General features: G+C 43.7%; 1 protein-coding gene across 2 annotated transcripts in view; it reads left to right on the top strand.

Annotated features, from left to right (window-relative positions):
• The window catches only part of LOC121279235 (protein FAM135B-like), a 454,418-nt gene that overhangs the window by 373,599 nt on the left and 55,553 nt on the right, over positions 1-25,266 (top strand). For both annotated transcript variants that reach the window (XM_041190288.1, XM_041190289.1), the window contains exons 13-15: positions 1,760-3,839; positions 7,759-7,928; positions 9,883-9,974. In XM_041190288.1, the coding sequence (XP_041046222.1) occupies positions 1,760-3,839; positions 7,759-7,928; positions 9,883-9,974 (2,342 nt within the window). The remainder of the gene's footprint in view (positions 1-1,759; positions 3,840-7,758; positions 7,929-9,882; positions 9,975-25,266) is intronic.

Genomic DNA, 25,266 nt, shown 5'->3' with positions numbered 1-25,266 from the left:
TTTATAAACAAGAAAAGATGAACTATATTACAATACTCCTTCACCCACAAGTAACTTTTACAGATATATACAGATTTGTAAGGATAATACAAGTTACAAAAACTATCTCATACTCTAATGTTAATAGTAAGTACACAGTCCATGTAAAGCAATCCATGGTCAGACACAGCACATTCTGCAACCAAGAGGAGAATTTTCTCCCTGTTGGTGGATGGGGGGGACGGTTGTGTGGGGGTGGGCACTGAGCTGATCGGCGTCCCCAATTGGCTGGGCACCGCCATTTCACATGGGAGGTCCAATTAAGGCTCCCCTAGCGTGACAAGCGCCCGGAAGCGCTGAGCACTCCCTGTATGGGTTGGGGGGTGCGGGGGCTGCCTGAGTCAGGATGATTAGTTTTAAGTTTAAACAGTCTAATAAAGTGTTGTAACATTTTTTATGACATGTCCCCTCATGTGAAACTGTCACATGAACTGGGACATGTGCATTAATTTTAATAAAACATTTTCTGAAAATTTTAAATCATTCGTGAAACCTCATCCCACCCGTGGATGAGGTTCCATGAAAAATGTGAAGGCCGCCTGGGCTCTTCACCTGCTCGCCAACCTTAAGGTTGGACGGGCAGCTCAACTGATTGCCTTAATTGCTTTCTATCAGGCCTTAATAGGCCATTGACAGTTCGGCAGGCATGCAGCTGGCTTGGCTGCGTGCTTGCCAAACCGAAAATCTAAACGATGCACTGTGACATCGGGACGCATGCCCAACGTCACCCTGCGTCATTTTATGCCTCGGTGAGCAGGCCCCGCCCTTGCTCGCCAAGCCGAAGATGCTGCCCCAAGTGACAGATGCCACTTCAACCAGCTACTATGGTTCTCTTATCAACTCTCCCCCCCGACGCTTATCCCACCATGAACCAACCGGTCTCACTGCACTCAGTCTTTGACACAAAGGTTTCCGGTCTCCACTCACCAAGAACTTGCTTTGGAATCTTCTCCCAAACCAATGCTTTCTCTCAGATGCCTCCTGCAATGGATCACCTCCAGGGTTTTGAACTCTCCTTCCAATGTTCCTCTCCCTTTGGTCACACGCATTCAAGCTGCCTTCTATACACTCTTTCACACTGACATAGCCATCAACAGTACACCACTGCTTCACGTGGCCATAACGAAAAGTTACAGATCTTCAGTTGTCTCTTTGGACCTTCTTGCCTCTTGCTAGCTGTTCTTACTATAAACCTGAAGCTTGAAGCCTTTCTCCCTGCCCCTCACTCTTAATTTCATTTCACAGGACCTGTTCCAGGTTCCTGTCCTTCCCTTTGACTAGAAGTTCTTCTTGGGATTTTCTCCTGTTCCACTCCCCTTGACTTTAGGGTATCTTCTTTAGCTTGGGACTGGCTATCTGCCCCATTTTCCCCAGTCTCCCCTGGCAGCTACTTTCAAATCCTGCTTTCAAATAAAACTTATTTGTTACTTCCCTTCTATACCCAACATCCTAATCTTGAACTTGTAAAATATTACTTTTAAGGTGCAGAGTAAACTTCCCGCAACAGTATGCTTTATTTAAACCAAACCCTTAGCGCACCATTGTGACACCTTTACTTTAACATTACACACTGGACATCCCAGTTGTTTCCTTCAGAGTGCTAATTGGAAAATAATTGGTTTATGCTGCATCCACAAACTTGGCCTGAGATGGTTGAATATTCTCTTAGCGGGTGGTATTTTTGAGCTTTATTGTAAATTATTTGTTTTTCCCTTCAAAGCTAACGACGGGTTTGAGAGTGGCACATCTAACAAGGAGATCGGATCTAAGCTGAATCATGTGTTCGAGACTCGCATTTCCGAATTTGGAAGCTTACCAGTCGGTGTGAAAGGGTACCAGCAAATACAAGATAGTGGTTTGACTTCTGAGGCCTTGAAGATGCTTGCAGCAAGGACATCTGGGATACGGACACTGAATGAGACCGTTTCCTTGGAAATGATGTACAACTCTGTGGATTTGGCTGCTTTTGCCAGCCAAGAATATGATGAATTCACTGAGAATGAAGTCAAAAGTGTTCGGAGCTCAGATGTAGAAAGGTTTGTTGGGCAGTGTCAAGGGGAGCTCTCTACAATCTATGAAAATCATACTGAGTCACTCAGATTGAATGAAAAGTCACTGAATTCTGAGCAGCAAGAATCTGCCCCGGAACCTAATGATGCAACATCAATGAAAAAGTCTAAGTCAACTTCAGGCTTGATGTATATTGAGGTAAAACCCAGCATCAAGGATCCTTATTGTGGTGAGCCAGTGTTAGTAGTTTGCTCTCCAAGTGTAACAAATGCCAATGAATCATCAGCCTCCAACAGCTGTGAAATAAGTGAGAGAGAGGAATTCAGCGAACTGGGTCTGGACTTGTCGCATTCTCTTGTTAACTCTGAGCATGTGGACAGTGAATCTGTTGAGCACGAACCTATACGAAAAAGAATTGAGTGTGCTGACTATCCCGTTATATCTGGGGTCATGAAACGATCTCTTTCATTAATATCTGATTCTGGAATAGAGAGTGAACCCAGTTCAGTGGCTTGGTCAGAGATGCGTAGACCTCTGGATTTATCTAGTGACCGCGACCTTGTTCAGCAAATAGTCAGAGCACAAGCAATGCATAGGAACTCGCTGGAGGGTGGTCAGACTGAAAGTGGCACCAGTCTGCCAAGTGGAATTCAGGCTTCTTTGACTTCAATCAGTTCATTGCCTTTCGAGGATGAAGAGGAGGTGGAACTCAGCAAATTGACTAAATCAGTCTCAGCCCCGCAGATCAGTAGCTCAGATCAAACAGGTGAAACTCCCGAATCTTTAGCGCAGCATCAAACTGTTGGTAAAAAACAATGGGTTAGTGGGCATCTCTCAGAAAAGTCAGAGGAAGGGAAATGTCAGACACAGTCAGTTCAAAGAGATGGCAGTGGTGACTTTGCTTCCCCTACAGATGAAGAGATCCTGCAAGACAGTTTAGAAGATTCAGTGCTGAGCAGTGGCAGCAAGACAGGGTCTGCTGAAAAGATTGCCATTCCAGCGATAGATCAGTGGTTTTCCTCTGAAGTGAATAGTGATAACCATCATCATGCGAATGTATTCAATGCCGATGGCCTTAACGATTCAACAAATGACACTGTTAAAGAGCTTGTGTGTAAGAAAGTGGATCTTAATAGATTATTGGATACAGATGTTAATATTTCTGACCCTGACAGTCACACAGAAGAGATTAGATGTTTACAACATCCTCTTTCTGATGAGCAGCAGAATGACCAATATGGATCATTTGGTGACAAGTTGCCAAATGCTGAATATGTTCTGAACAGTGGTGATGAAATGTACAAATTGACTGCACAACCCGACCCGTCAACAGAACCTCTGGAACTGAGCACAGCTGCGTACAGTGACGTCCCTTTGACAGACGGAATGTATCATGAAGATGTACCCTGCCTACACAAAGGAAAACTAGAAACTGGAATTAAAATGGACCAGCATTCTGATAGTTCTATCCTGTTACAAGATGAGGGTGAAAAACTGTCGGCTGGGAACAGCAACGGTGAACTTCCACCTCTGGTTGATGGTGGAACTTCTTCTGGAACGGGTAGCTCAGGCATGGTGTTTGAGAAGAAGAACATGGTTGAGGTGGTGAATCTTTCTGTTTCTTGCACAGCTACGTGTCTGCCATTTTCTTCCATGCTCAGGGATTCTCCGGTTGCCTTTCCTTCAAAGCAATTGGCGTCTCCCATTACCAGGCAACCCATCGGCTCTTTTGGAGTCGTCTCAGCTAATTCACAGGGTGCTGATGCAGAAGCCAACGAGAGAATGGTGAGGTAAAGTTACAAAAAGATACTCATTCATAAGCTTTCTTAGTCTGTGTCTCAGCACTTGGGCTTAGGGGGTAACGGCACTGCCCAGCATGGCACGGAGACATCCAGGGCAGAGGCCAGACTTAGGTTCCTTGTTAGAGCTCGGTTAGCTGATCACTACTGGGGCATTAGGATAGCAGTCAGAGCTGACCAAAATAATACTACTAATGGTAAGAAACAGAAAAACTATTCTGAATGTCCCTGCATGACTGGAACAAGATTAAGCCTTGCTACACATTGTAAGCTGGCTGGTCAGTAATCACTGTGGAGGAGCACACAAGGAGTATAGAGTGGTCAGGCTGGGTAAGGTACAGGAGGGTTGCTGTGGTCCTAAGGAACTGTATCCTAATGTGAACTTACTTACAACAAAGGAGGGGGGAAAATAAACTGGGTGAGGATCTTATTTTTAAAAAGGACGATTGCCCTGTCCTAATGTCAGCTAGAAGCCCCAGGACAGAATGCAGCCAATGAGCACAGTGTTTCTTACGCACGAGGACTGAAGGTGCAAGACTGGGATCAGGAACAGTGTACACAGGGAATCATTAGGGCATGCAATTGTGTCTTATCACTGCATAGTGCAACATGGGAGAGATGGTGGTGTACTGGTAATATCAGCAGACTAGTAACCAGAGGCCTAGGCTTATGCTACAGGAACATGGGCTTTATTCCAACATGACAGCTGGTGGGATTTTAAAAAATCTGGAATTGAAAGTTAGTCTCAGTAATGGTGACCATGAAACTATCGCCAATTATTGTACAACCTACCTGGTTCACTAGTATCCTTTAGGGAAGGAAATCTGCTGTCTGCAGTCTGCAGTCTGGCCTGCATGTGACTCCAGACCCACAGCAATGCAGTTGACACTTAACTGCCCTCTGAAATTTCGTAGCAAACCACTTAGTTCAAAGCAGTTAGAGATGAGCAACAAATACTGGCCTTGCCAGAAATGTCCATATCCCATCCATCCACCTGGGAACAAAAGAGGTCACTTAATTCAGCCACTTAAACCTGTTCCGTTAATCAATTAGATCCTGACTGATCTTAACTCTAGCCACCCGCCTTGATTCCATATCCCTTAATATCTTTGCCTAACAAAAATCTCCCAATCTCTGTTTTGTGGGAAATGTTCCAGATTTCCACAACTCTATGTGAGCAAGTGCTCCTGACACCACCAAGTGCAATAAGACTGTGTTAGTGGGACCTCGGCTGAAGAGACTGTGGAATTAATTTTCAGTGCAGTAATATAAACATATGTATGGTCTAATCTGCTTGATGGAAAAATCAAGACAGATTTATTATGACTCTTAAGAAAAGAAGCTTCAACAACTATATTGTCTGGTGGAAGCAATCCCTTTCTGCATATCAAGAATAAAGTCAGGACTTCCCAGAATGCAGCAACAATGTTCTGCATTCATCGAATTGGCTAGGTGACCTTTTTCCTTTGATTGGAGTGCAGCACATAGATTGTGAGATAAAGTAATAAACAGCTACAGGCGAAGTATCTCAGCACAGCTACACCACTTCAAATGAAAGTGAGGACCTAAATTGCACCATTTGCCCTATATATCTAAAAGCAATTATGTTGTTTAATGCCTTGTCAAAAAATGCTTCTGCAGTCTAATTTGAGTTATTCCCAAAACCATTCTTTAGATGTGCCACTTAGTTTGTCACACAGGTATTGACAATTGTTTTGAATAATCCAAACTCATTGTCCTCCAGCACCATATGTGCAGCCAGACATCTCTCCACCCAACTTACAATCCCAGAGTACTAAAACACATTGCCTGAACAATCCATCTATCTCCTAATTTCACTGTTTATGATGTTAATGTTTTAAAAATATATATCTGTTTGCTTAAAGTGATCCTTATGGGTATTTTCTTTCATACTTTTGTACTTCACAATATTTTCATGTGCATCAAGCAAAGCATTTTCTCGGGGAATGCAAAGCCTTTCCTCTTTTCAAGTAGTCCCATGCTAGGAAGAACACTGCAATTTAGCTGTTAACAGTCTGATCAGTTGAAGTGATGTTTCCATGGTCCAAACAGTATGTGGACCAATGAAGGCTTGTTGCACAATTACATTATAAATAAGTTGTCTACGTTGACTTTACATTTCTGATTTAAATACTTACATCTCACCTTTTCTCAATTTAATTTTGCAATAATGTTACATTTAGTGCTGTGAATTTTAGAAAAAGCAATCCTTTTTCATCATGGCCTTGATGGTTGACCGTCAAACACTAGTTTTACTCAGTGAGGTACTAGTCATTCTGCTTTTAATTGCCTAATGCTATTGGAGAAACCAATTCATCAAAGGTCAGGGGGTAGTAACAATAAACATTAGCACATTAGCCACCGAGCTTTATATTCAGATCATTGACGTCAGTAGAATTGACATTATAATATCGCCCACTTTGTGCTACCAATCAAAGTGAATTTCTACCCCCGGCATTCCACATCCCCTCCAAAAAAAACAGCAACACTGGAGACACACAGCAGGCCCGGTTAGCATTTTGGAGAGAACCGTCACGTCAGAGGTGGGTATATGAATCCTTCTTCAAAAATATGAGCACTCAAAACATTAACTTGATCATTGTCTCCAGATGCTGACTGACCTCCTGAGTGTTTCCAGCATTCTTCTTTTGGATGAGGTGTTGAACTGTGGCCTGGTGGATGTAAATAATTTCATGGCATTATGTTGAAACAGAGCAGTGGAATTCTCCCCAGTGTCCTGGACAATGTAAATCCCTCAATTAGCAATATCAAACAGGTTATCTGTTCTTTGTTAAATTGCTGTTTGTGAGGCCTTCTTGCACACAAATTGGCTGCCATGCCTCTTGTATTACCACCGTGGCCACACCTCAAAAGCACTTTACAGCTGTAAAGCACTTTGGCATGTACAACGCTAAAGTTGGACAAGATGCTATGTAAATGCAAGTTCATTCTTTCTTCTTTACTCCCTCCAAATAAAACTGCTTAAAGAAAATATTGACACATTAGACTTGTTAGAAATTAGGCCAGGATTTTCAATCGCCTACGGAAGCGAGAAGGGGAGTGGGAAAAATTTGAAAATAGCGCCGCTGGATGGTGTGTCAGTGCCCTGATGACTCTGGGAAGTATTGGAGTTTTCGAAGTGAAGGCTGGGAGGCAGGAGCCAGGAACCCACGTTCCTCCACTTAACAGTGGAGCTGCCCGTTCATAGGCCTGGGAGGGCTAGAAGGCAATTTTTGAAGCACAAATCACCAATCCCAAGCAGGCTGTTGCATGTTGGTGCACAGCTGTCGGGTTCAGTGGAGGGAGAAATTAAGCTTTTTTACAATTAAATATTTTGTCTGTAGGGGTTTTTGTGTGAAATTTGCTGCAGTACCTTTCAATTGGCTGTTTAGTCACTTCTTTGGTGAGGCTGCTGATCCTCCGATGTGGTGTCCACTCCTCTTCTGCAAGGCAACAGCAGGCTCCATCATGGCTACCGTCTGGCTTTGCCGATCATGCTCAGCAGGCAGCTCCCACCGCCTGTTAATGCTCGGCACCACGAATTGTGTGCTTAGTTTGACATCGGCCCAATTAGGGCATCTACATTTGAAAATTATGTTGAATGAGTGACACAGATATGGCGTGGGATCAGGACCTCAAGATTACCTGGGCGCTGGGTTTGCCATCCAAAACTGAAAATCAAGCCCGTGGTATCTCCCTTTCCCCACATGGAATGTTACTTTATTGCTGAAAATAAACCTTTTGACATGTTTAAAGGGTATAAGGTTATTTACCCTGTTCAAATAGCGGCCTGGCTACTAGGTCTGAAAGCCAAGGACACGGGTATTGTACCAGCCAACACATATGCTACACACATACAGATCTCAAAATTATAACTTTCTTATTGCAGTTTCGTTCAGGCCAAAGGCGAGCTGCTAAAGGGACTGAAGTTTGATGGTGTATTGTACAGTGACCTGCCTCTTCTGGCTTCTGATATCCCTTACTTCACCCCAGAAGAGGAGGAGGAGGAGAATTTGGAGGAGGGAATCCACCTGATTATTTGTGTTCATGGATTGGATGGTAGGTAACAACTGTGGAGTTAGATTTAGGGTAATGTCCCCCATTCACCCAGCACTAAAGAGTAGAATTAATAGCAGGCCTGTCCAATCACAGGCCATCTCTAAACACTTAATTGTGTCAGTCTCCACACACATCCCACTTCCACCCCCAAACTCTACTTCCTTCAGGATCCACCCCAGAATAAAAGCTCTCCTCGATTCACTTCCAACTGCATTTTCAAAATCCGACTGTCTAACCTTTGTCCCTCCATTCATCACCACTGTATTTCTGCAGCTACCAAATGTTCAACCATGCCCTTGCCTCCACCTTGGACCTAATACCCAATAAAACAGTTATTCTGTCGCACCCTGCCCCTTCCCCAGTACGACTCACATCTCCATTTCCTTAAGTGTAAAGACCACAGACTTGAACAGACACAGCAAACAACTGGTTTAATCATACACCACCAGATCTGGCTGAACCACATAAAGCACTATTGAAAATTGCTCACCATTCCTAGAGATAACCCTAACTTCTTTTCTCCACTGCAAACCCTTTGTCCTGCCTCCTCCATTTTCCCTTACAGTAACAAGTGCTCAGGGCTTTCTTTGTCACTAAGATCGACAGCATCCAATCAGCCACTTCTGCCACTTCCCTCCCTTCTCCTAGTTCACTGACCAAACTTCCTCTGAAGCTCTTTCTGCCCTATCCCTGAACCCGCATCTTACTGTAATTTCTCTCCTATCTTCCTTCATGCCCTCTCCAAGCTCACCTTAAGCATAAGGCATACCTCTCTCTCTCTCTCTCTCTCTCTCAAAACCCTAATTCCTAAATTTCTGACCACCCAACTTCCCTTCCTATCTACCATGTTAGCCAACATTGTAAACAATCTTTTTCACACAAAAATATCCTGTGGGGGTAGAGGTTGGGGCGGGGGTGTGTGGGGTGGGGGGGATGCGGAAATGACTACTTATAGTCATGCTTAAGCTATGTAAATTTTATAATACACTTGTGTTCTCGAGATCTCTGCTTGCTGCTCAAGTCATATAGTATGCCTGCCTCTAAATGTCCTCATATTTACCCCAGACCATGCATATTTGGTTCCAAGAGAACAGGCTAAAATTTTACAAGGCATGCAATAGTCACCAAGTTGATCAACTGTTCAACTTTCCCTCTGCCCTTGGCTGCTTGATCTCTGGTTACATTGTAGCACGTTAATGTCATGAAGTGGGGTAAGCTGCACATGCCCAACAGCAGGTTGGACGTTTGATATAAGAGCAAAATACTGCAGATGTTGGAAATCTAATATAAAAACAGAAAATGCTGGAAAAAAAAGCTCAGCAGGTTTGGTAGCATCTGTGGAGATATAAACAAGAGTTAACATTTCGAGCCCCTATGACTCTTCTTCAGAGCTGAAGGTATGCTGCAATCTCTAACACTCCTCCTGTTGTGTCTTTGATGAAAATGGAGCTTTTCATCTTGCACTGATTTCCAGCACCTTTTCAGCTGTACAAATTGTTATGATCATTTGAAATTTGGCATTCTTGCATTTGTCGTGATGAGTGCAAGATGAAAAGCTTCGGCAACCTGTCTTCCTTTTCAGCAATATACAAGTTCTGTATTATCAAGCAAATGTTGCATCTTCCTTAGTGGAAATGATGTTTCCTGAGACAAATGCTTCACTTTTCTTCACGAAGCTGGTGTCTCGTGTTGTGGTACAATTACATTAATGTCAACAAATCTGCAGTATCCCACTCAAGCAGCCAGTTGTCATACATGGGCCTTGATGGTAAATGTCAAGTTATCCATTTTGTCCATGGACGGCATATATAAGATCAAGCGCGTACTCACACTAGCTCCATAGACTTGCAGATATCTCAGGACTGAATGGGATCAGGAGCAGAAATTTACTTGGTGGCTATCCTTCTCCAGCTACATGCACTGAAACTAGTTAATGAAAAGCTATTCGTTTCAGGTAACAGCGCAGATCTACGACTTGTGAAGACCTTTATTGAGCTAGGGCTTCCTGGTGCCAAACTGGATTTCTTAATGTCTGAAAGGAACCAGGTAGGGAATGATGAGATTTACCTGGGTTACTAATCTTAATTGCGGGCAAAAAGCTGTTTGTTCTATGTTAATCGTTAGATCTCTTAGAATAGGAGATGTTTAAAGAAAGGAAAATTTGAAATAAAGATAGACAAATCTGAAAATGCATTTCATGAAAACATGTAGATTAGACATTTGTTTTCTGAAACATAGTCTTATCTTTCTCTTTTAGCTATTGGATCAATCTGTAGAGCCATTTCTGGCACATTCCACTTTGATATGTTAGAAGGAAACTAGATCCATAGCAGTTTCAGCTTATAGTTCAGGCTTTACACTCCTGTAGGAAATTTTACTGCATTAAAGGCACTATATAAACACAAGGTGTTGTCAATGTTTCAGAGAGAAAACAGTTGATCTGTGAGGATTGTGACATCCCTGATATGAATAATTTAATTCATGTTTAGGCAGCATAGAATTAATAAGAAGGGATGCAATGCTCCCACATTTAAATTCTAATCAAGCAAACTGCATAGGGTGGGTATGCCTCCCACAGCCCCCTTTCCCCCTGTAATAGCACCCTCTTGTGGCCATCATGAATGTATGTATGTATAGTCAAACCGGAATAAACTATTTTTCAGTTGAGTGCTTTGAACTCCATGTGCTGCTCACTGTCTCTTTTCAATCCTTTGAAGATATTAAGACCTGACAATGAAGTGGGATTGTGATGTTGCTAGATCTATAAATTTAGTTGGGAAAAAAAGCTTCAGCAAACCAGTTGACGAGCTGTGGATTTTTTTTCTGCTGAGAAATAATATTAAAAATCCAGTCTTAGTGGGAAGGCTGTTTGTACACTTGGATGTGCTGATCTTTGAAGATGGCAGCATCAACAGGTATTATTGGGTGACTGGGAGAGTATTGTCATGACGGAGAATCATTCGGTGTGTATGTGGAGAGGCTAGACCTGTTTTTGATTGCTAATAATATCCTTGATGTTTTTGATAATCCGGCTGTTAATCAGACCTTGGGGGTAAGGAAAAGGGTATTTATTTTGATGGAAGCCCACCCAGAAGCATATGAAACAATCAAGAATTTGCTCGCCCCTGCTAAGCCTAAAGAAAGGGCGCTGTCAGATATTTTGTGTAAGCAACACTGTCCCAAGCCATTGGGGATTGCTGAAACCGATTGGTTTGGAACCAGGAATCAGTTGCCCAGTTGGAGACTTTATTGTGACTTTGGAAATGCTTTCTATTCATTGTAATTCTGGAGAATTTAAAGAGAAACATTTCAGGACAGATTTGTGTACACTCCAAAAAGTGAATGCATTCGCAATAAATTGCTGACGTTGCCAAAATTAACTTTTGATATAGTTTGCCAAACAGCATTGTCCATGGGCATGATGGAATGTGACTTGAGAGAAGTCATAGTTAACAACTTCCAGTCATCTGCTAAAGTAAATAAGTAAGACAACAGCCCCACCGAAGGCAGTTAGTGGTAGCTGTGATACAACAAAGTCCTGTTACCAGTGCTTAGGCCAACATTGAGCACGCTATTGTCCATTTCTGAAAACAAAGCGCTACAGCTGCAGGAGGAAGGGTCATCTTGCCAAGGCATGTTGAAATAATATAAACGGAGAAAACATTGGCTGGAGGAAATGGCAGTCAGTGCATGTGATTGTCAAGCAACACCAGGTCGATGAGGACCCATATAATCCAAAGCACAAGATGTCCAATGGAAATTCACAGGGCTTTGTAGTCCAAGTAACATTGGACGGAGCTCCGGTAAACATGGAGATCGACCCGGGGGCATCAGTTAGCGTGATTCCTGAATCGCGGTACTGTGAAAAGCTGAGTCCACATCAACTGGAGAAACCATGCTTGGAATTACAAAATTATGGAGGAGAGATAATCCCCACAATGGGCAGTATGTCGGTTCCAGTCACATACAAGGAGCAATGTGTAAAATTGCCCATCATTGTAGTGAAGGGTGAAAAACCAGCCTTGTTAGGGTGGAATTGGTTAACAGCGCTTAAGTTAAACTGCAAATTTTGTGTAGATGCAAAATTCACAACGCAAGACGACAGGTGAAACCGACAAACCGATTCAAGAACATAAGGCCAATTTATGGTTTCAGAAGAATACAAGACCAGTTTACTACAGGCCTTGTCCAGTATCCTATGCTAAAAAAGGGAAAGTAGAGCAAGAACTGAAAACACTCGAGACTGAGAACAAAATCTCTAAAGTAGAACAGAGTAATTGGGCTATTCCCATAGTGATAGCGCCAAAGTCAGATGGTTGTGTAAGAATATGTAAGGATTATAAGATAACTGTAAATCAGGTACAGGGATGTAATCCACCTGATCCTTTGCCGAACATGGAGATCTTTTCATAATGTTGTCAGGAGAGCATGTTTTTCAAAATTAGATCTGACAAATGCCCGTCTGCAACTTGCGATAGACAACGAGTCTCAGTCATATTTGACTATTAATAAGCACACAGGCCAGGCTTTTACAGCCCAGTCGCAGCGTCTCCCCCTCCCCCACCCCCGGTGGATGTGGAGAGCTATTTAAATCTCCATTCAGTTCGATGGGCCTGTAACATCCTGCTGGGCGGGAGGGGCCGTAAAGTCCTGGCCTTGGCCTATTTCAGTTTCATAGGGCAGAATTTTGCCCTTGGCAGGCGTGCGGGCCCCACCGGCTCGGCGATGGGCGGATGGCCGAACACCGCCACAGAAACGGGGCCCGCCGCCATTTTGAGTGGGCGGGCCAATTAAGGCCCACCCAGCAGGCCTCCCGACGGGAAGCGCTATGTGCTTCCTGTGCAGTGGGGGGAGGGATTCCCCATCTGTCAAAGTGCTGTCTCAGCGAGATTACTGACAGTGTCAAAAACATTAAAAATAGAAACTTTAAAAAATTATTAACATGTCCCCCTCATATCACACGAGATGGGACATGTTAATAATAGACACATAAACTTTATTAATTTTTAAAAATACGGACATGAAACTTCATCCCGCCAGTGGATGAAGTTTCATCAGTAATCTGGAGCCTGCTGGGACTCCTGGCCTGCCCGCCAGCTTTAATTATCCTGTCGCTTTTAATAATCCTGTCAACGGCCTCAATTGGCCATTGACAGGTCGGTGGGCTGATTTCGCTGTCCGCCCACGTTCCTAAAAATTTAAATGGACCGGGATGATGTTGGGGATCACTCCTGACGTCACCACCTCCCCCCCCCGTCCAAAATTGCTGAGGGGAAGATCCTGGCTGTAGGCTGCCGTTTGGTGTTTCTTCAGCCCTTGGGATTTTCCAAGAGGTAATGAACCAAATTTTGCAAGGAATTCAGGGAGTAGTCTGCTGTTTGGATGACACACTTATTTCAGCTCCAAACAGGCAAACCCATGATGACAGGGTGAATAAGGTGCTCTAACGTGTGGGAAAGCAAGGTGTTTGGGCGAAGGCACACAATGTGAAACGTTTCAAAACTGTGTAGAATATTTGGGTCACAGCGTCGACAAAGATAGGTTACGTCCAACCCAGAGTAAGGTTTAAGCAATAAAAAAATTCACCTTACCATCAAAATATCCCTGAGCTCAGATCGTTTTTGGGCCTAGTAAATTACTGCAGTAAATTGATACCAAATTTGGGAGTGTGATAAGGCATTCCAGTTGTGTAGAAGTAAATTGGTAAATGGTACAATGCTCGTACATTACAATGTGTCCAAAGGATTAAGCTGGCTCGTGATGCTTCTCCGTCTGGAGTAGGTGCTGTGATCTCTCGTGTACTGAGGAGAAATAATGGTGAGGAGACACCGATTGCATTTGCCTTTTGCAGCCTCAGCGCTAGTGAGCGAATTTATGCTCAGGTAGAATGTGAAGCATTGTCTTTGATTTTTGGAGCAAGAAGATTTCACGAATACTTGTATGGTTGTAGTTTCAGGATCGAAACTTAACAAAAAGCTGACGGCTGTTTTTAATCCAGTCTCCAGTACCCACTTTAGCTGCAGCCCAGATGGAGAGATGGGCTTTGATTTTACTTGCTTATCAGCATGACAGCCGGAAGATCATCGTACTGCTGATGCGGTGTCTAGCTTACCATCCCCATCAGAAGCAGGACCCAGCAGGGAAGATGTATTATTGTTTTCAGTTGCCAGTCACAACAGATGACATTGGTAGAACAACTCTCAGACACCCTGTATTGGCAAGAGTGTAAGACTATATCGCAAATGGGTGGCCAACAGTGATACTGGATTTAGCACTCTTCCAACTTCTGCGTGTGCCCCGTTGAGTGAAATATCACGCAAGTGCGCAATGACGTTGGGACGTTCAACTAATGTCATCTCGTGCGATTTTATGCCCGTTTGAGTCAGGTGCGCACCTGTCCGCGGGCCGTAAAATTCTGGCCCACGTTTCACCTTCAGAGATTCATGAAGGAATCTGGGAAGAATCAAATGAGTCTACGAATTGCATAGTTGTGATTTGAGTAGGGCACTGATAGTTACTCCAAACAGTTTGTGCCTGAAACCAGTTCAGATCTGAGCCAGAATCAGACTGACATGTCCGATCAAGTGGAAAATTCAACTGAAGGTCAAGATCAAAATCAGTCTTGGTTGGAGAAAACTCCTCCTCAGACTCAGGCCCAAATGGGTCAAGGTCCTTTTGCAAGTTCTGGAAGTTTGGGTAAAGAAAGGAGGTACCTCTTAGGAATAGGAAACTGGTTAAGTTGGATTTGTAAATAAATTAAAAACAATAAATGTATATATGTTGTATGGAATTTCGACTTCTGTTTCATTAAGGAGAGAGGAGTGCAACAGCACTCCCCTTGTGGCCATGTGTGTATATCTCATCAAACCGGCGTAAACTAGTTTCTCTTGGGTACTTTGAACTGCATGTGCTGCACGCTGTCTCTTTTCTGGCCTCTAAAGATATTACACCCCCTACCCCATGGATAACAAGAAGTTATACTGGATCTTGAGACAAAAGACGATCGATGATAAAACAAAAGAGACAGTATAAGAGTGCAATAGATGGTCTACTGCTGTTAACCACTGTCCGGTAACCCCTGCTGGATCCAGTTCAGGTGAATGGACAACAAGAACAACTGATATTGTGCCTTTAATGTAGTAAGTTATCCCAAGACATTTCACTGGAGTGTAATTAGACAAAAAAAAAAGCCAGGGAAGGAGCCTTTAGGACAAACTTAGTCAAAGAAGAAGGTTTTAAAGAGCATCTTTAAGGCTGGGAAGTTTAAGAAAAATTTCCCACCTGCCTTTCTGGAATAATTTGCTTGTGTTTTGGTGATGTATGTGTGGGTAAATATTACCTGTGGAATTGTGTTGGAATTGCCAGATCCTCAGGAGAGGAGGTAAAAGTGAGAAAATGGGAATAGCGATAAAAAAAATGCAAAGAGGGAAAACAAAGATACTGACAAAGAAAACCGTCAGAGAAGGAGACTTTGCAATGACGTTACAATTCCTTATGGTGAACTCCACATACAGTCCTAAACTAATAACAACAGTGGCCGTGTAACTGTTTTCCCCATGCACTCCTAAATACTTTATCTCACATTGTACTCAGTGAAAAGTGAGCAAAAACGGAGACGTAGAAGTTTCACATGCCTCTCGAGATCTCCTGCCATATCTTTAGCAGTAGATGGACAGAAACCCTGAAAGTGATGTGGGACAGTGGAAGTACAAGGCATCACACAACAAATAGTTTTGGCAGGTGGCTGGGAAATAGGCCGTATGCCAGTCAAGGGGAAAGGAATTTCTGTTGAAAAGTTAAAGAGTGGGAGAAGTTGGGTTAGAATCTCACAGTTGAACTGCTCATTTGCCACACTCACTGTCTAGACTCACAAAAAAGTATAGTCACCAGGGCCAGGTACCAGAGGGGGTTTTTTTTTTGCCTGTGGAACCATACCTTAGCATAAGGTAGGAGAGATGAAAAGTAGGCAGGCAAAAACAGATCAGCAATTAAACACCTGGTGTGAAAATAATAAAACCTACAGGCTCTTATCAACATAAGTCTCTGATGGATTAGAAATGTCAGCAGCTGATATTCTTCATAAAAAGAAAGTAACACCTCGTAAATTAAAAGCTACAGGAGGCCAATGTTTCAAAGCAGCTCCTGTTTGACAGTACTGACACAATGCACTAGAGGGTGCTGTAACCTCACAAATGAACACGCTGGACAAAAAGAAATGAGTAGCTATGCTTGTCCTGTCTTTTACTATCTTGCGTTGCTTTTAGTGTTCAAAAATCACGTTCAGTTTGCACACTATAATACTGAATCATTGATTTTTTATGGAAAAACAAAATGGTTTGAGTTCAGTGGTTGTGCCTGAAACCCTTGTTGACTGACATATAAACATACATACAGACATACAAATTAGAAGCAGGAGTAAGTCATTCGGGCTCAATCCTGCTCTGCCATTTGGTAAGATTATGACTGATCTGATCGTGTACTTTCCTGTCTGCCCCATATACCCTTTGACTCCCTTATCAGTCAATAATTTATCCAGCTTAGCCATAAAATTACCCAGCTTCAACTGCTCTCAGGGGCAGACAGTTCCACAGACCAGTGACCCTCAGAGAAAAAAAATCTTCTCAGCCTCATCTTAAATTTGAGACCCCTTATTTTCAAACTGTGTCCCGTAGTTCTAGTCTCCTCCATAAGGGGAAACATCCTTTTAGCATCCATTCTGTCGAGTCTCCTCAGGATCTTACATGTTTCAATAAGATCACAGAATCACAGTGCAGAAGAGGCCCTTCTGCCCATCGAGTCTGCACCGACACGTGAGAAACACCTGACCTACCTATCTAATCTCATTTACCAGCACTTGGCCCATAGCCTTGAATGTTATGATGTGCCAAGTGCTCATCCAGGTACTTTTTAAAGGATGTGAGGCAACCGCCTCCAGCACCCGCCCAGGCAGCGCATTCCAGACTGTCACCACCCTCTGGGTAAAAAAGTTTTTCCTCACATCCCCCCTAAACCTCCTGTCCCTCACCTTGAACTTATGCCCCCTTGTGACTGACCCTTCAACTAAGGGGAACAGCTGCTCCCTACCCACCCTGTCCATGCCCCTCATAATCTTGTACACCTCTATCAGGTCGCCCCTCAGTCTTCTCTGCTCCAATGAAAACAACCCAAGTCTATCCAACCTCTCTTCATAACTTACTTCTTTCATCCCAGGTAACATCCTGGTAAATCTTCTCTGCACATCCTCCAGTGCAATCACATCCTTCCTGTAATGTGGCGACCAGAACTGCACACAGTACTCCAGCTGTGGCCTCATCAAGGTTCTATACAATCCAAAATGACCTCCCTACTTTTGTAAGTTATGCCTCGATTGATAAAGGCAAGTGTCCCATATGCCTTTTCCACCACCCCACTAACATGCCCCTCCACCTTCAGAGATCTATGGACACACACGCCAAGGTCCCTCTGTTCCTCAGAACTTGCTGGTGTCATGCCGTTCATTGAGTACTTCCTTGTCAAATTACTCCTTCCAAAGTGTATCACCTCACACTTTTCAGGGTTAAATTCCATCTGCCACATACCTGCCAATTTGACCAGCCTGTCTATATCTTCCTGTAGCCCAAGACGCTCAACCTCACTGTTAACCAACTGGCCAATCTTTATGTCATCCACAAACTTACTAATCCTACCCCCCACATAGTCATCTATGTCGTTTATATAAATGATGAATAATAGGGGAACCAGCACAGATGCCTGTGGTGCGCCACTGGACACTGGCTTCCAGTCACTAAAGCATCCTTCTGTCATCACCCTCTGTCTCCTACAACTAAGCCAATTTTGAATCCACCTTATCAAATTACCTTGTATCCCATGTGCATTTGCCTTCTTTATAAGTCTCCCATGTGGAACCTTGTCAAAGGCTTTGCTGAAATCCATAGAAACTACATCAATTGCACTACCTTCATTCATCTACACACCTGGTCACTTCCTCAAAAAATTCAATCAAATTTGTTAGGCATGCCCTCCCTCTGACAAAGCCATGCTGGCTATCCCTGATCAAACCTTGCCTCTCCAAGTGGAGGTAGATTCTGTCCTTCAGAGTTTTCCCTACCATTGACATGAGACTCACTGGTGTGTAGTTCGCTGGCTTATCTCTACAACCTTTCTTAAATAGCACAACCACATTAGCTGTTCTCCAGTCCTCTGGCACTTCCTCCGTGGCCAGAGAAGAATTTAAAATTTGGGTCAGAACCCCTGAGATCTCCTCCCTTGCCTCCCTCAGCAGTCTGGGACACAAGTCTTCTGGACCTGGAGATTTGGCCACTTTTAAGCCTGCCAACACCTCCAATACCTTGTCATTCCCTATATCAATTTGCTCAAGAACCTCGTAGTCTCTCTCCCCGAGTTCGATACCTTCATCCTCATTCTCTTGGGTGAATACGGATGTGAAGTATTCGTTCAACACTCTACCGATGTCCTCTGTCTCCACCCATAGATTGCCCCCCCTGGTCCCTAATGGGCCCTACTCTTTCCCTGGTTATCCTCTTCCCATTGATATACTTATAGAATATCTTGGGATTTTCCCTACTTTTACATGCCAGAGCTTTCTCATATCCCCTCTTTGCTCTCCTAATTGCTTTCTTAAGCTCCACCCTGCACTTTCTGTACTCCACTAATACCTCCGCTGATTTGCTTCCCTTGTACCTGCTAAAAGCCTCTCTTTTCCTTCTCATCGTATCCTGAATATCTCTGGCCATTGATGGTTCTTTGGGCTTGTTACTCCTTCCTATCACCCTAGAGGGAACATGTTGAGCCTGTACCCACCCCATTTCCTTTTTGAACACCCCCCCCCCATTGTTCTTCCGTAGATTTCCCCACAAGTAGCTGTTCCCAGTCTACCTTGGCCAGATCCTGCCTTATTTTACTAAAGTCTGCTCTCCCCTAATCCAAAACATTTTTTTGCAACTTGTCTATTTCTTTGTCTATAACAAGCTTAAACTGTATCATGTTGAGGTTGCTGTCACTAAATTGCTCCCCCACCTCAGCCACCTGTCCGGCTTCATTCCCCAGAATTAGGTCCAGCTCTGCGCCGTCCCTTGTTGGACCCTCTACATATTGACCTAAAAAGTTCTCCTGTACACATTTCAAGAAATCCACCCAATCAAAGCCCTTAACACTGTGTCTATCCTAATTAATATTGGGAAAGTTGAAATCACTTAATATAATTACCCTATTGTTATTGTTTTTACACACCTACACAATTGTGCACATATTTGCTCCTCAATTTCCCGCTGACTAGCTGGGGATCTATAATAAACACCTAACAATGTGGCTGCCCCTTTTTTATTCCTAAACTCTACCCACAAAGCCTCATTTGATGACCCCTCCAAGATATCATCTCTCCTTACTGCAGTAACTGACTCCTTAACTAATAATGCAATGCCTCCTCCTCTTTTACCCCCTTCCCTGTCTTGTCTGATGACTCTATATCCCAGAATGTTGAGCTGCCAATCCTGCCCTTCCCTCAACCATGTCTCTGTGATGGCTACTATATCACAATTCCACATGTCAATCCACACCCCAACTCATCCCTTTTACCTGTAATACTCCTGGCCTTAAACTAGAGGCCATCCAGCTTTGCCCTATTCCCTTGAAACTTAACGTAGCTGTACTCCCTCTGACTTGATTGTTTTACTGTATTATGATGTGTCCCTATCTGCTAACATTCAGTGTCCCCTCCCCCTGCCGAATTAGTTTAAACTCCTCCCAACAGCACTAGCAAACCCACCCGCAAGGATATTAGTCCTGCTCTGGTTCAGCTGGTACAGGTCCCACGTTCCCCAGAAATGGTCCCTGTGATCCAGGAATCTACAACCCTCCCTCCTGCATCAACTCTTAAGCTGCGCTATTCTCCTATTTCTGAGCTCGCTAGCTCATGGCAATGGGAGTAAGCCAGAGATTACAACCTGAGAGGTCCTGCTTTTTAGTCTATTGCCTAACTGCCTGAATTCTTGATGTAAGACCTCATCCCTCTTTCTACCTATGTCATTGGTACCAACATATACCATGACCTCTGCCTTATCACCCTCCCCCTTCAGGATGCCCTGCAGCTGTTCAGTGACATCCTGTACCCTGGCACCATGGAGGCAACACACCATCCTTGAGTCACATTGACGGCCACAGTAGCACCAATCTGTTCTCCTGACTATGGAATCCCTTATTACTATTGCTCTTGATCCCTTTCTCCCCTCCTGTAGAGACAGGCTGTTTGTGGTGCCAGAAGCTTGGCTCTGTCTACATTCCCTGGAGGAACCAATGCCCTCATCAGCCTCCAAAATGGAATACTAATTTGCGAGCGGGACCCCAGGGGACTCCTGACCTACCTGCCTGTTTTTCTTGGACTGCCTGGTGGTCACCCATTCCCTTCCTTAAGTCCCTTCAGCTGCAGTGTGACCGCCTCTCTAAACGTGCTATCCACGATGCTCTCAGACTCACGGATGCTCCACAGTGTCCCCAGCTGCAATTCCAGCTCTGAAACCTGAGCTTCCAGGAGCTGCAGCTGGACACACTTCCTGCACACATGCTGGTCCCGGGCACTGGAAATGTTCCCAGCTTCCCACATGGAGCATGAGGAGCACGCCATGGTTTTGAGCTCTCCTGCCATGACTTATCCCTTTAAATTAAACCTTTTAAATCAATTACTTTAGGGCCCTTCTTTCCTGATCCTTGTTACTGCAGAATATACCAAGTATAAACTCTAAGCGATAAAACTAAATAAACTATAAGCGATAAAAATAGTAAATACTTACCCGACCTTACCCACGACTTACCAGTCATTCCCTTCCCTTGTAGCCTCTGCTGCTGCAGCAGGGCAAGGTCACTTTCTGAAGATTTAAGAAGTTGGATAGCAAAGAAAAAATGCAAAGAGCACCTCTTCCCCTATGCACCGAATTCCCACTGTGCACCAAATTGCCAATACCCACACTCACTCTGGCTGTGTCTCACTCAGGATGAAGTCTCTCCCCTGTTCTTGTGCAAGCCCACTGATCATCTCTCATTCTCCTAAACTCCAATGGATACAGGCCCAGCCTGTCCAACCTATCCTCATAAGATAACTCCTACAACCCAAAGATCAGTAGAGTAAACATTCTCTGCACTGCTTCTAATGCAGCTATATCCTTTCTTAAATAAGGAGATCAAAACTGTACACTGTACATGTTGAACTCATGCAGATGCAGTTTGAAATTTGGGGGGCTTCATTTGCTCCTCAATGGATGTACAGGCCTCACAGTAAATATGGCTTCTTCACTCATCTTTGCTGGCTGTCACCTCCGAATTTTCCATGACCAATTTTTGAAGAAAACAGCTCACTCTAGCTGCACTACCACTGTAGAGCCACTGGGGGGAGACCACATACTACCATTTCAAAGTGAGGCACAATGAAGATCTGGCAGTAAATTGAGTACAGTATATTAATTATAGTACTTTTTTAAAAAAATCATTCCCAGGTTGTGAGCATTGTTAGCATTTATTGTCCATCCCTAGTCACTCTTGAGAAGGGGATGGTGAGCTTTCTGCTCGAAACACAGCAGTCTCTATTGTGAAAGTGTTCCCACAAGGTAAGGGAGTTTCAGGATTTTCACCCAGTGATGATGGAGAGATGGTTATATCTAACTAGATCGGGATGGTGGTTAACCCAGAGAGGAATGTGGTGATGTACCGATGCACTGGCTTCCCTTTTGGGCGGTGGAGATGCTGTCAGACTAGGCGACCAGCCCAGAGTCCCACCATGGCAAATTGTTGAAATTAATTCACTAAATCTGTTATTTTGTAGGCTGGTACCAGAATAACGGCCAAACTGTTGTTATAACCAAACTGGTTCACCAATGGGTCCTTGCCCCAACTGAGACACTGAAGTGGCCAATTAATTACCACCTAAGGGCCATTTCCCACCCAGCCTCAATTTTCAAGCTGGTGGGAGGAATTCGGGGAGCGAGGTGGGGGAAAGCCTGAAAAGTGACCCTGCTCAGGCCATGGACAGGAAGGAGGGCAGGTCATCTCCAGCAACAGTCTCCCAGGCTGTTTCCAACATTGGGCATGCCCCCAACCCTTCAAAGGTCTGGAACCTGTGAGCGTTTCTCCCACCAACCCCCCCACCCCCGCCCCCCGTGTCCAGCCTCTACACCAACACCACTCCATCCCCGCTACCTCCCAGGCCTCCCTACCCCTCCTTGCTCTAAGACCCTCACACTTATCTGGTCCAAGACACCCAAGACTTAGGGCAGAATTTTCTGCTCATCAGATGGGCGCGTGCCAGACCCGAACGAGCATAAAACGACGCTCGATAACATTGGGCCAACGTCCCAATGTCATTGCGCACTCGTGCGATACTTCAGATATTTCAGTCGGTGGACGTGCACTGTAGTTGCCAGCGTGCCCACCAACAATGAAAAGGCCTATTAAAGTTGTAATTGAAATAAATTTTTTTCTGCCCATCCAACCTTACGGTTGGTGGACAGGTGAAAAGGCCAAGTAGCCTTTGCCTTTTTTTAGCTTGTCCCTGCTGAGCATCCGGTTCAGGTACAGTCAAGGTACATTTACACAAGGGGAAAAGTAGGGCAACCAAAGCCAGGACTCCTGGAATGACAAAGAAAAATAGTGAATAAGACAAAGTAGAATAGGTGGGTGTATGACTGATGTCAGGTTGATGATACAAATCGGAGTCAGTCTGAATATGAAAAGTTCAGAGGGAACTGAAAAAGAGAATAAGAGAGGCAAAGAGAGAGTATAAGGAGAGACTGGCAGTTAACATGAAAGGAAATCCAAAAGTCTTCTATTTGTATATAAAAAGTGAAGGGTATTAAGAGGAGCCGTGTCGCCAATTAGAGACCAAAAAGGAGACATATGCATGGAGGTGGAGGCATGGCTGAGGTATTGAATGAATACATTGCATCTGTCTTTAAGAAGGAAGTAGATACTATCACACCCATAGTAAAAGAAGAAGTAATTGAGATACTGGATGGGCTAATAATCGATAAAGAGGAGATATTTGAAATGCTGGCTACTCTTAAAGTTGATCAGTCACCAGGATGATTTTTTTTTAAAACGCTGGGCCAGCATTTATTGCCCATCCCTAATTGCCCTTGAGAAGGTGGTGGTAAGCTGCCTTCTTGATCCACTGGGATGCATGCAACGATACTGAGAGAAGTAAGGGTGGAAATTGCGTAAGTATAGACTATAACCGATATGGGGAGTTTGTCAGAGGACTGGAGAATTTCAAATGCTACACCTGTGTTCTCAAAAGGGTGCAAGGGTAAACCCAGCAACTGCAGGCCTGTCAGTTTCCCTCGGCGGTGGGAAGGCTTTTAGAAACACCCAGACAAAATTAACAGTCAGTTGGGCATGTGTGATTAATTGAGGAAAGTCAGCACAGGTTTGTTAATGGCAAATCACATCTAACTAACTTGCTTGAGCCTTTCGATGAGGTTACAGGAAGGGTTAATGAGGGTTATACAATTGATGTAACTCTTTCGAGTACAAACACGTTTCCATCTGTTCCTATTCAGATGAAGTTACATTGTTTCATAGTTTGCCATTGTGAGATTTGAACACTTGATCTTGGGGTTACAAGCCCAGTACCATAACCACTTGGCTATTTAGGCCAAGCCTTTGTACATGGACTTCCAAAAGACACATGATAGGCTTGTCAGCAAAGTTAGAGCCCATGGAATAAAAGGGATGGTAACAGCTTGGATACAGGGTTGGCTGTGTGACCGGAAGCTGGGAGTAGATGTGAAGTTCTTTTGTTGGGCTGCAGGAGGTTTTATAGTGGGATCTCCCCAGGGGCAGTTTTAGGACCCCTGCTTTTCTTCATATACGTTAAATACCTAGACTTTGGTGTACAGGACACAGTTTCAAAATTTGCAGATGACACAAAACTTGGAAGTATTGTGAACCATGAGGAGGATAGTGATAAACTTCAAGAGGAAATAAGCAGGTGAAATGGGAAGACACGTGGCAGATGAAATTTAATGCAGAGAAGGGTGAAATAATTCATTTTTGTAGCAAGAATGGAGAAGCTGTGACTGGTCTCCTTAGCGAAGATTAAGAGGAGATTTGATAGAGGTGTTCAAACTCATGAGAGGTCTGGACAGAGTAGATAGGGATGGACTGTTTCTATTGGTGGAAGGATTAGGAACAGGAGAGCACAGATTTAAGGTAAAAGAAGTAATGGCAACATGAGGAAAAACTTTCACACACTGAGTGGTTAGGATCTAGAGTGCACTGCCTGAGATTGTGGTGGAGGCAAATTCAACTGAGGCATTCAAAAGGGAATTGGATAATCACCTGAAGGGAAAAATATTGCAGGACCACAGGAAAAGGAAGGGGACGTGGGACTAGGGTGAGTTGCTCTTGCAAAGATGGAACTGACACAACGGGCTGAATGGCTTCCTATACTGTAACCATTCTATGATTCAATCACTACACTTCAAAAATACCTAATTGTTTTGAGACAGCCTGGAAGGTGAAGTATAAATTCAAGCTCTTTACGCTCCTATGGCTGTTTGTTGAACAAGGCCAATATCCTGGCCACACCAGTTCTTCCTAGCAACCTGTTCCAGTTGTTCAACATTCCTCCATGTCATAAAATGGAGATAATAGATTATAGAGATACTAGTAAATCAACATGTCTTTAAATGTATGTAACTCGGATTCATTCCTGTTAATCAGACAGGATTACATACATGTGTAGATGGAAAGCAATTTAATCTTGATTTATGACATGCATCAATACAGCAGCAACGTTACTGTAACAACAACCCACTCTGAGGCAGGGTTAGCAATCAGGATATAGTTGTTATCTCTGTCCTGGAAGCTAGACCAACTGAGGTTTCTTTCTCTGGGAATAATTCATCAGAGCTTCCCTTTTTCTTGATATCCTTTCTCATCACTGTTAGACGATTGATCTAGCCACAACTCCTCATGGTTACCCAGCCTTTACATAAACCTTATCTGAGTACTTTGATGAATTAGTACCCTGATGTCTAACTATTTGGTCTTGACAGTCGATTCCACCAAGTTTCACTCTCCTTATCCAGTTAACAAAATGGGGCTGTCTACACAAGGCATACAGAACAGCCCAACTATCAATCTGCTATTTCAAAGCATTGTGGCTTAGAACTATATTTTCAGATTTCTCAGATGAAAAGTAACATTTCCCACAGCTATAATGCACTCAGTAACCGTATAATCTGAAAAAAAAATCAAAGCACATCATAGTAACTAGCTGATTTCATCACTATCACTAGCAATATCTCTGCTAATGCCTCGATGAATCTTT

The sequence above is a fragment of the Carcharodon carcharias genome, chromosome 6, assembly GCF_017639515.1.
Source record: "Carcharodon carcharias isolate sCarCar2 chromosome 6, sCarCar2.pri, whole genome shotgun sequence".
NCBI classification, from domain to species: Eukaryota; Metazoa; Chordata; class Chondrichthyes; order Lamniformes; family Lamnidae; genus Carcharodon; species Carcharodon carcharias.
This window is presented reverse-complemented; position numbering and strand designations above follow the sequence as displayed.